This window comes from Channa argus, chromosome 16, assembly GCF_033026475.1.
Source record: "Channa argus isolate prfri chromosome 16, Channa argus male v1.0, whole genome shotgun sequence".
In the NCBI taxonomy this organism is placed as follows: domain Eukaryota; kingdom Metazoa; phylum Chordata; class Actinopteri; order Anabantiformes; family Channidae; genus Channa; species Channa argus.
Genome location: NC_090212.1, coordinates 18,807,343 through 18,818,703, shown reverse-complemented (window position 1 = coordinate 18,818,703; position 11,361 = coordinate 18,807,343). Strand labels below are relative to the sequence as shown.

Here is an 11,361-nt window from a genome sequence, read left to right as displayed (position 1 = left end):
ACTAAGTGACTGACTGCATCAGTGAAGACGTGTGTGCAGCTAATTACAGGAAACTGTTTAAAATATCACCATAATCAATTTAGTTAACATCTTCTTTAACAGGTCTGTCTGGGCCATTTTCATTTGTTGGATTATTTAAAATATGCTGTCGAATCAAAAATCAAAAGCGAGGTCAGATTTTTAATTCTTTCGTTTTTTAAAAATTGTTTTATCCCTTTTGCCAGTTTTAAGTTGTTTCAGAGAAACAACTTCGAAACCTGTGTCGGTGAAGCATGTCATTACATTGCTTTGCGACAGATGTCAGGTCACACAACATACTGATGTTGAGCAAAATGTTTTCGTCACCGTTACAACCTGACACAAACAAAACTTTGAAGCTGCGCTGTTTATTCAGTGTTGGAAATTTTCAAATCACTGCTTTAACATCAGACATGATATCACATTCATAACTAATATTTAGCATCCGTAGTTTGATTGTCAGTCAAGGCAAAAAATTCATCTTTCACACATTGAAATAAACAACTATGGATCCGTATCATTTTGGTTTTGTTAAACTGGATCTTTAACAAAAGGTAATAAGACTTTACACACAGACCTGCAGGAATTTTCTTAGTTTACATGTCAGGACAGGTGAGGGGACAAAGCCCAAATGTTTCACTTAGTTTAATGTTTTTTTTTATAAAGTGTGATTAAATTCACTCGTATCTCAGTTGGTAAGTCCACGGACCACAGGGTCAAATCCGCTGTGGTGACCCTGAACTCACGGGATAAAGCCGAAAGGACAAAAAAATTGCACTTAAATGTGATTTCTTCAATGGGACGTTCAACCTGATTTCAAATATCCTCGTTTTAAGCTGTTCTTTTTTCTCTAATACTCTCAATAAGCGTAAAATAAAAACGCTAAAAGAATAATAACTGAAAAGTGGAGTGGTGATTACCCCCCCACCCCCCCATTTAAGTCCACATTTGTTAGGCTGTGTGTTTACATTAACTGCAGAAAGCAGGTTCATGCCTAAGAAACCCAGTTAAAATCAGCCACTGACATATCCACGGTTACTCTATGTGTATCTCCCAGTCTTGTGCCACTCTGAGGTTCAGGCTGTTCACTATCAGCGTGCAGCAGGTGTCCATGTACTGAAATGCAGCAGAGGTGTCCTCAGCACCTGGTAATGAAAAACAAACACGTCATGCTTCACCTTGGACTCTTCATTGGATTTTGTTAGCAAGAATAGAACCAAAATACCCGATTTTACATGATGAAAAAAAAAAAAAACCTGGTGTGATTAGTATTTACAATATTCCTCGACCCATAATTGACGATTTACACGTTTCCCTGACTCTTTCTATTGGATTTCTTCCTTTTTAAATGAACAATGGTGCGATTTTCTCATGTACAAATTAAAACTTTGATATTTTCAGAGATTAACATCATGTCATGTCTATGTTAGGCTATTATGTCCACATCTAATCAAACCATGCCATCCTGCCACAGATGCTTGAATTCCTGAGGATTCTTCTTTTGAATGTTTTTTTCTCAGTGGGCTCATTGAAGGGTAAAGTCGATGTTATTATGGCTTTGCTTGTTTTTGTGCATATGAGATGCTACTATCATAGTGTGTGAATGTGAGTGTGTTAGTTCTAACGCTCTAGCTGTAAAGGCAGGACACAATATTGACAGATTTACTTACCTGAGACATGCACGGCCACAGTAGAAGGTCTGCTCTTCAGCCCCAGGATGGTGACAGAGTGGATGACAGTATCACAGTCAAACGTTCCTTCTTCATTGGCCGGACTGCGAGAGGCAACATATCAAATCATCGCGTGCGAAGCTTGAGCTCAAGGCTTCCAGGTGAATTACATTTCATACGTCGTCTACCACTGTATCCTTCCTCAGCATGTGAGAGTTGTGACTCACCGACAGCGCAGACGGCCCGACACCATGCTGAGCCCACGCAGACAGAAGGCCTTCCTGTCACGGTAGTCGAAGGAGTGGCCATCGTCCAGGTACAGCTCACCATCAGCAGCACCCTGCGGAGAGAGGAGAGTGCAGTCTGGATGTTGTAAATTACAAGACACAAATGTCCAAAAATACAAAAAGTTCTCATAAAGTCAAAAAACAAACAGTGTGGTACAAACTAACTATGCATTAATAAAGAAGTCCTCTGTTCTTTGGAAATACAGAGAAAAAAACTGTAAAAACACTAATCTCTTTTACTGCATCCATGGAAATGCCCCACAGTATCTTAAGGAACTCCTCACATTGCAATCTACAACTAGACACCTCCGTTCCACCAACACCTATCGCATCTACCCCCCCCAGATCCAAACTCCATACAATAAGGGACCGAGCCTTCTCAGCAGCTGCTCCACGGCTATGGAACGCTCTGCCTGAGAACCTGAGGGCACCACAGACTGTGGACTGTTTCAAAAAACAGTTAAAGACTTTTTTGTTCAGAAAAATATTTCAAATTGATCATTATTTTTTACTTTAATGCTGTGTTATTCGATGTTTTATGTGTTTTTAGACTTTACATGTTTATCATGTTTTATTCTTGGTCTTAATCCGCTTGTGTAGCACTTTTAGATTTGTTAGCAAATGTAAAGTGCTTTATAAATAAAATAACTTATTATTTTTATTATTATTATTATTATTAAACAAATCACTGTCACAACACCATATTTAATATATGGTTTGGTTTCATGGTCCAGAAGTACAATGAAACTAGTTTTACAACAGGAGTACTAATCACTTTAGTAATTGTATCTGGTAAAATCCTTTACTACGTGAATGAGAATTTGATGATCACAGTTCAGCACGTGACAGTAAATTTCAATGGATTTTAAAGTATTGGTCAAATGAAGCAAACGAGACAAAACTGTTATCTTGTATTTTGAACTGACATGAGACGAACACAATAATTGAGAGAATAATTAGCATTCTAATCAACATTACTGTAAAGTACTGTGCAGTTGTCTCTACTTAACTTTAACGCGTGAAATTCAAATAAATACAGGATGTCAAAATTAAACCTGGCACAGAAAAAGAAAAAGCAAGTTTCCCATTTCCTTTCATTCTTACCTGAGAGCTTAGAGCCACACTGATGGAAAGAGGGATCTTCTGGAGCTGAGCTGTGCTAGAGGCACTTCCTGCTCTCCTGCAGATCACCGAACCCGCACGCTGAAACACTGGAACCTGTACAGAGTTTTTTTGGGATAGTCGTCACACATAAAGCACTATTAACTATATGTTTAACAGAACATAATCGTGCATGAATTTCAAACTGTGAAACACTCTGATGCTGAATCAGATTAGCACCAACTGTGTCTAGAGTCACTGGAAGAGTTAGAGTCCTGCCTCCTTCATATGCCTGCTTAGAGTCGATGTCATACCAAATCTGCAACAGAAACCATCCTTATTGTAGCCTTCTGCAACATGAGTGTATTGCAATAAACTAAGGTAACCTGACTGTGGGTTTACCTCAGTTTGTCCAGGAAGTAGGACTTTGACCTCTTCGGCACCCGGCTCAGTCACAGGACAGGCTAGCAGTGAACTTCCTACATGAAATCAAAAACAATTACACTTTAAAAGAACCAGAGTACAATTCTGTATTCAGTGTTACAAGACAAAATTGAAGGGATATTTATTACCAATCATATACTGGTTGTCCACAGTAAAAGCCTCCTGTTCTTGTGGGAACTCCACCCACATAGGCCTGTTTGAAATCAAATCCAATACAATGACTTTCTGCTGTCACTGAATCATGAAAACATGAGAAATATTGACCTCTAGTGCCAGAAAAACCCTGATGGTTGTAGTTGTAGGGCTAAACAGACAGATAGCAGCAACACTAACCTGAGTAGAGGCAAACCAGAGGTGTGAGCCTGGTGGAACAGAGTGTACCAATATGGCAGCAAGCAGTACCTGAGCACAGAGGAGACTGGTCAGTCACCACAGCTAGTTTTCTGCTGGTTACTGTATTATAAGACACTTGAGCTCAGTCAGTAGCTACAGTATTTATTACTTTGTATTGGGGAGGGTTGTGTCAGGAAGGGCATCAAGCATAAAAACTGGGCCAACCAGCGACCCTGAACTCCCTGACAATGGGATTGCTTGTGTTTGTGCGCTGCTCTGCGTGTTGAATAAAGCTATAAGGTAAAATAGGCTCCTGAGGCTTGTTTTCGATTTGTTTGCGTCACATAAACTGACAAGACTTGGGAATCTGAGCTAGTCAATCAGAAAACTGTGCTGGAACAACTACAGAGGCCGCGGAATTTGTGAAACTCACAAACATTAACAGGCAGGAAAATGTGCTTCGTTGTAGCTTTGGCACAAACACAATAAATGGGAGCTGCCTTTCTCGTGGCCGACCCCCTCCCCCTCGTCTGTGACAGTACCTCTCTTGGATTACACTGCGGATTGCAGCCGTGACTGCCTCTCCAAACAGCCAGGGCTCCCTGCGCTTTGACGTTATGGCAGAGTGGCCGCGGAAAAACGGCTGCAGGGCGGCTGCCTGGTACCAGCGCACCAGCAACTCTGGATCTGGATCCTTAGAAAACCCACCAACATCAGCTAAAACACCAAACCAAAGGGCACGAGACAACACAAATTTGTGAGAAAGTGAGAGACTTAATGGTAAAAGGGAATAAAATAGCATAAGCATCAAATTATAATCCCTCTGGACCATTCTGGTAATTATTATTTAATTTATTATGTTCAAACTAGAATGTGTATTTTCCTAATCTCCTAAACTCCTAAACTCATTTCTCACCTCCACAAAATACTAAGCCTGTCACATTCAGAGACAAAAGCATTGGAATGGAGATCTTCAGGTATTCCCAACTGGCTACATTGTCACCAGTCCACACAGCTCCTGCATTAAAGACCAAAGCAGTAAAGACACACACAAAAAAAAAGCACAAAATATATGCAACTGCATTTAAAAAAATGAAATAAAAAACAAACAAACAATAAAATAAAACTCACCAAATCTCTGTGACCCAGCAAAGAAGGAACGTGACAGGACGAAAGGTCTCTCTGAGCCGCCTGAGCGAGTTATCAGACCCTCCATTGAGGCCATGTGCTGTGTGAAAACACGTAAGCTTAAAAAATGGGTTGAGAAATATGGTTGTTCAGATCTTATACAGTATTTGGGAAGTGGTGTGATTACACATTATGCTCTACAAACTATGGAGCACAAATAATGCAAATATTATTTGCATGTGGGTTTTAAGAATTAAGACTGAGAAATAAATGTTTCTGTGCAGTGAAATTTTGTACTTGTTTGTGAATATTTGAGCAAAACAGTCTAAATTCACACTTTTTTTTGCACAATTTCACTTTGAGGTATGAAACTGGTGTTGTGAGTTTAGCTCTTTGTTTGTGTGTTTGAGGGTCTCCGGTAACACTCAGAACTGTTAGGCCCTTTTGTCTGCAACATTTGCATACGGCAAAACCTCTGGGAGACAATCCATTAAAACTGCCCCACCAGCCTGAGAACTTCACCTCCCTGAGTGCGACTGGGAGGTTTAAGTGTCACTTAAAGGGACTAACAGTGCTTTCGACTCGCATCAAACTGACTCCAGTGAGCCCACTCACCTGGTAAAATCCGTACAGGTTGTGTAAATCCCGGTGTTCCCAGCCGCCAAAATGCACTGCATCCTTTGGCATCGTCTGCTCTGGCCCCCAAAACACAGATGGTTCGTTCATGTCATTCCACAAAAACAACGACGGTGTCGATCCCTGAGTGAGACATAAAAACGTCAAACACGGGAAAAACTTTTACAGCTCCTAATAATAAGCTCCTATGGGAAAACATAAGCCGTAGTATTGACCTGTGGATTCTTTTTACACTAACTTTGTAATTATTTAGGCCGAAGCATCTGGAGTACCACGCTCGAGTTTCTGGATTGCTGAAATCAAGGTAGGAAGACTCACCTGTGAGTAAAGATTATATGAAGTCAATGAACACTGTATATAAAGGAAGCCCAAAAGACAAACGACAAAAAAATGCAATAAATATTTTAATAATATATAGAATTTGGGCTCAATTTATACTCAAAGTGAAAGCGAAATGTAGAGAACAGTTTATTGTTAAGAAAAACATACCAGGCCAGCATGAACCCTTATACAACTGTCCCTCTCTATCCTTGACAAAGTAGCCACCATCTCTGGCCTCACGGTACAGGGACCAATTCGGGTCACTTTTAAAGTGGGGATCACTTATTACAACCATCTGCAAGAGGAGAAGAAGAAAATGCAGTAACCTAAACTTATAACACATAAAGGTTGAAAAAGTGACTTTTAATACTACAACACTAATGTACAGTCTCACAGCAGTACTGGGCGAGTATAGATACGCAAATAACTGACCTTCCGATTCTTGTATTGTAGGTACTGCTGCAAGTGAGCTGGGTCAGGGAAGTTCACAGGGTCCCAGGTGAAATAACGCTTCCCATCTGTGTGTTCAATGTCCAACCAGATGACATCATAAGGGATGTTGTGGCGGTCAAATCCAGCATCCACAGCCTTCACGTCAGCTTCATCCTTATAGTTCCAGCGACACTGGTGGTATCCGAGTGCAAACAGAGGGGGCAGGGCTTGATATCCTGGCAGAGGGGGAACGGTGGAGGATAAAATCCAAAGCAGTGTAAAAATATAAAAATAAATGTTCTCATTATTTGTGCCATTTGTCAAAAAACGGTCAGATGTATTTTTTCTGTGCGAACACACCTGTCAGCTGAGCGTACTGACTGAAAAGCTGCGGTGGAGTGGGCCCAAGCAAAATCATACAGTCAATCACACCGCTCTCTGACATCCAGTGAACGTCGGTCTCAGGCTGCAGCTGCGAAGAGGAGATCTTTGCAGGGGGTGGTTGGTCATCCTGGGGGAGGGACGAGGGGTCATCATGTGGTTTTTAATGTACACTGCTAAAGAGGACTCGCAACTAAATTCTTTCTCTTTCTCTAAATTCCTTCTTCTGCCGTGTTTAAGTTACAGTATGTCGATTTTATTCAGCCTTGGAACTTTATTCTGCTGATGGTACGAAGCTCACCTGTCTCTCAGCAGGACTGTGATATATGTTCACAAAAGTCTCGGATGCGTTCAGCCAAAATACACCCAGGGTCCTGTCGGGTTTGTGGGCCACCAACAGCGGCACGGACCCGTAAAGGCCGAATCGACTGTACACGCCGTAGGCAAACACGTCCAAGTTATAGAGCCGGTAAGGTTCTCCGTCTCTGTGAAATGACATGAAATAAAAGCCCAATTACCAGACGGACTGAATGTAAACGGTTGATAAAATGAATTTCATTCAGACATGTTGGTGAACCTGGTGTCTCTGAGCTGCAGGCTGTCGGCGTGTTCTGGTAAACCGTACACGTGACGGAAGCCATGGAGACAGAGGTCTGCCCCTATGCTACTGGGACCTGGATGTGAACCAGGTAGAATTTTGTATTTGAAAAAAAAAAAGGCAAGTCTCCAAACACCTGAATATGAGAACAACATCAGCTGGAAAACTTGTTCTTAATATACTCTGATGTATTTTTGTGTTTTTTTAATATGCTTTCTATACAAATTTGGTGGTTTTGTTATTACTCCCTCAGCACACAAACCTCTGTTTTTCTTTGGGAAATCTATATTAGATCATATTGTTTAATATGTGTACAGGTTTAAAGCTAATATAAACAGACATGTTGCCTATATGAAAAATAATGATTCTGATAAAACTGCTCCTGAAATAATATTTTTGCACCTGACTAGGGTCCAGAGGTTTTATAATAAAGTCCGTCCATGTGCTCTTGCTTCTCTGAAAGTAGTCTAATAATAATAATAATAATAATAATAATAATAATAATAATCTAGTTATCTAGTGCTTGTTTGTTAAGTTTAGACATCATGTGCAGCTGAGCTACAGCTTACAAGCCAATTTTATATTTACTTATTATGTATTTCTGTATGTACTGAATCAAACCAAATCAACCGAAATGGTTACACAGTACGAATATCCTTAGAAAATAATGTTTTATGTAATTTAGTTAACAGAATTATCACAGGTTTGTCTTTTATAACATAATAAGAGCAAGCACAAACCATTTGCTTTGACGTCCACAAACTCTCTGAACGTCTCTTGCCATAATGAGCTTGTCTGGTCATCTTCGAGCTGCAGGCGCCCAAACAAGAAGGACAATTATAAACGGAATTACGCTTCGAGAAGACTTGTGGTTTGGTCTTACCTTGCTGCCAAGACGCGTGAGCATGAGGAAAAAAAAAAAACATAAAAAAAAGCAATTACATACATTTTTAATTTAATGATTTGGTTTCTTTTTTTTGACTACACGTCTCATCCCCTGCAAAGCATCCAACCTTGGTGGATGCTGTAGTTTCTCGAACCACAGTTTGCCTTTCGGGTTGAATGTGGCCACCGCTTCATCATCGCACAGGACCTCCAGCCGGAAAGGGAAATGCCACACGCGGATCTGGTACCGGCCTGATGACCAAGCCAGCGTGACAGAGTCCTTGGTCCGTCTCTCCACTCTCAACCTGCCAACAGGCATTACACGGAAATCATGGATGTACAACACAATAATGGCACAAAGCTTTTAGTGCATCACTGAAAGAACTAAGAACTTAGAAGTGGACTTTTAAGTACAGTTTTTGTGCAACTCGATATGATAATAGAGAGAAGATGCTGATGCAGGACTTACTGGTCATACTGCGGTTCCCCCGTTAGCACATCTGGAACTCGGTAGCGTGCTCTAATTGGCCGGAGCTCGTCTATTAAAATCCTCACAGTGTCACTTTTGCAAGGCGACAAAGAAAGAAGCAGTCTGGTCTGTGATAAGAGAAAAGCAAGAGGCTTTTAATTTTAAAATTAAAAGGTGTAGTTTGCATATAACAAGATGATATTATTACTTCTCAGACTACAATAATACTTAAAGTAGATCAATTATTGATAGACCTTAAGAAGATTTTTTGGTATTTAAACATCTGTTACTTATTTAACTCACGTAGGTTTAGGGTTTTGGTTTAAACAGGAATTTTTATTTATGGAAGCATTAACATGTGACCTAAACTTAAATGTACTGCCTGCATTAAAACAAAAATTAATAGAAAAATACATTTCTGTTGAAAGATAATTTGCCAATTCCTAACCCTAAATCAAAGATGATGCAGTCTACATAACATTCTGAATAAAAATGCAGTGCAGAAAATATGATTATGCCAAAAAAAAAACAAAACACAGCAACTTTCCATATTTTTTATGTCTCAAGAATAAAAAGACTGGCAATGCTTAATATTTAAAGAAACAGAATATCCTTAAATGGATCAGAGTTGATTTTAATGTAATACTGGCGTTCGGACCTGCTTATCGGACTCAAACAGCTCAAAGCATGCGCCTTTCTCTGTGAGCACCATGGTGTCCAAAAGGGCTCGGAGCTGCAACTTTGGACCCTGCATCTGTCGCCTCAAAAGTGACAGTAAAAACAAAAACAAAAAGACGGACAATGAGCATCAGCATCACAGTGCAACCGATCCCAGACAATGGACACTGGCATGAAATGTCCAACGCACCTGTAAAAAGCCACATCTTCACTTTTCTTGAACTTTTCTTTCTTTGTAGCATCATCAGGGACGGCAGGGTTATCACTGGGGTTAGCACAGAGGAACAAGCACATGTACACATCATCAGTGGGGAGAGAAGCGATTTACTTATGTATCCACAGTAATACCACCGGGTAGAAATACTGTTAAAGTCCTGCACTTGAGGTTTAGCACTAAAATGAAAAGTCAATCAGAATCATACAGAATTTCATAATGAGTATGACAGTATTCATTTATAATAAGTATTCAATTCGATCATTATGTTTATTTAATAAATATAATTTCATAACTATATTTTATGTATTGTTGTGCAGCTTGTGAATTTCACACCTTTTAAGTACCAACCCAAAAGTCATAAATAATAATAATGTAGTTATTAAAAAATAAGAAAGGAGTGTGATGTTTGCCTCTGAAATGAAGTGACGTCAGAGCATAAAGAAGCAGAAATCAGACAATTGTACTTAAGTAGTTGTATCTGTAATTGTGTATTTTTTATCACTTTCAAACACTGCACATCATACCCACAATGGACAACAAAACATTTTCATAACTTCACACAACTTTCAGGCTGCGCTTTGATCCAAACCCCGTAAGATCTTTATTTAGATCCCCAAACACCTGTCTGCTTGTTGGAACGTTTTTCCTGTCCTGCAATAAAGCGAATGAACACGCAGACTGCGGTTCGTTACACATTATCACTCATGTGGCTTTTCTTCGACACAGACCGCACGTGACAAGTCAAAGGCTGCGGGTGGAAAACAGAGTTTTAAGGTCACAAACCTACAAACGGGTTCGATCACTTCCGCCATTGCGACCAGACACTTGGACAGAAAAGTGTCTGGTCGGTCGTCTGTGGTCCTCTGGTGTGAACGTTACCACTAAGACTACAGGTGGTTTTTGGTTTTTTTGGTTTCTTTGTTTGTTTATTCTGTGTGAATTTTTAATGTCTTCTTCCCAGCTTCAGATTTCAACGGGAACGTTCACGCAGACGTATAAAAACACCGGCACGTCACCGAGATAACTTCCGGTGGAAATTTACAAAACAAAATCCCAACTGATCCAAACTGTTAACAGTTTCCCTAAAACTGACTAAAACCTCAACGGCACAATTAAAATGGGGCTTTAACTGTCCGATGCATCAACTAAGTCCGCAACGGAGATTATGTGTGTGATTAAAGAAGGCAGAAAAGCAGGGGAGGCGATCACCAGTATATCATTTTTATTTAGGTATAATACTACAGTAAAAATTAGGCCGGACTGAATGTGTAAACTCTCGCTTGTGTACCATACTTGAAGAATCACCCAGTTACAGTACTTTGTATTTACCAATAAGTACAAAAATATAACCAATTATTAAATTATAATATAATATAATATACAGTAACCACTTGGTAAAACAAGTATCTTTAGTATTAGTTTGCCTACTGTGCCGTGTATACAACAAAGAAATTAGTTGACCATTAATATTGGTAACACGACAATAATAGCAACAAGGTTGTGGATTCATGTTTAGCATCAATCAGTAATACCTTTCTCTGATTAGCCAACCGAGTAGTATATAATACTAGTATATAGTATATAATAATTAAATAATACCGTGAGTTTATGTGTTAATTAAACAATAGGTAGAAGTGGTACTCAGTTTTAGAAGTGGTTGGATTTGCGCAGTAATCAATATCAACATCCCCTGAACAGTTTAGATTTCTGCAGAAACTTCATCTGTGGCTCACAGCGACTTTCTAACCACTTGCACTTTTAAC

General features: G+C 39.7%; 1 protein-coding gene across 1 annotated transcript; it reads right to left on the bottom strand.

The window, feature by feature from the left end:
* Positions 1–370: 370 nt before the first annotated feature.
* On the bottom strand, positions 371–10,608 carry ganc (glucosidase, alpha; neutral C). Its single transcript, XM_067480367.1, has 25 exons — positions 10,382–10,608; positions 9,572–9,646; positions 9,362–9,464; positions 8,704–8,831; positions 8,363–8,539; positions 8,233–8,236; positions 8,090–8,159; positions 7,329–7,425; positions 7,053–7,236; positions 6,731–6,881; positions 6,371–6,606; positions 6,107–6,233; positions 5,856–5,935; positions 5,597–5,740; positions 4,985–5,081; positions 4,770–4,871; positions 4,396–4,570; positions 3,854–3,922; positions 3,649–3,713; positions 3,479–3,555; positions 3,321–3,395; positions 3,080–3,193; positions 1,916–2,028; positions 1,689–1,792; positions 371–1,163 (listed from the first exon to the last, which is right to left on the bottom strand). Exons 1-25 carry the CDS (start codon positions 10,408–10,410, stop codon positions 1,054–1,056), a joined length of 2,706 nt encoding a protein of 901 aa, XP_067336468.1. The 5' UTR covers positions 10,411–10,608; the 3' UTR covers positions 371–1,053.
* Between the last annotated feature and the right edge of the window lie 753 nt (positions 10,609–11,361).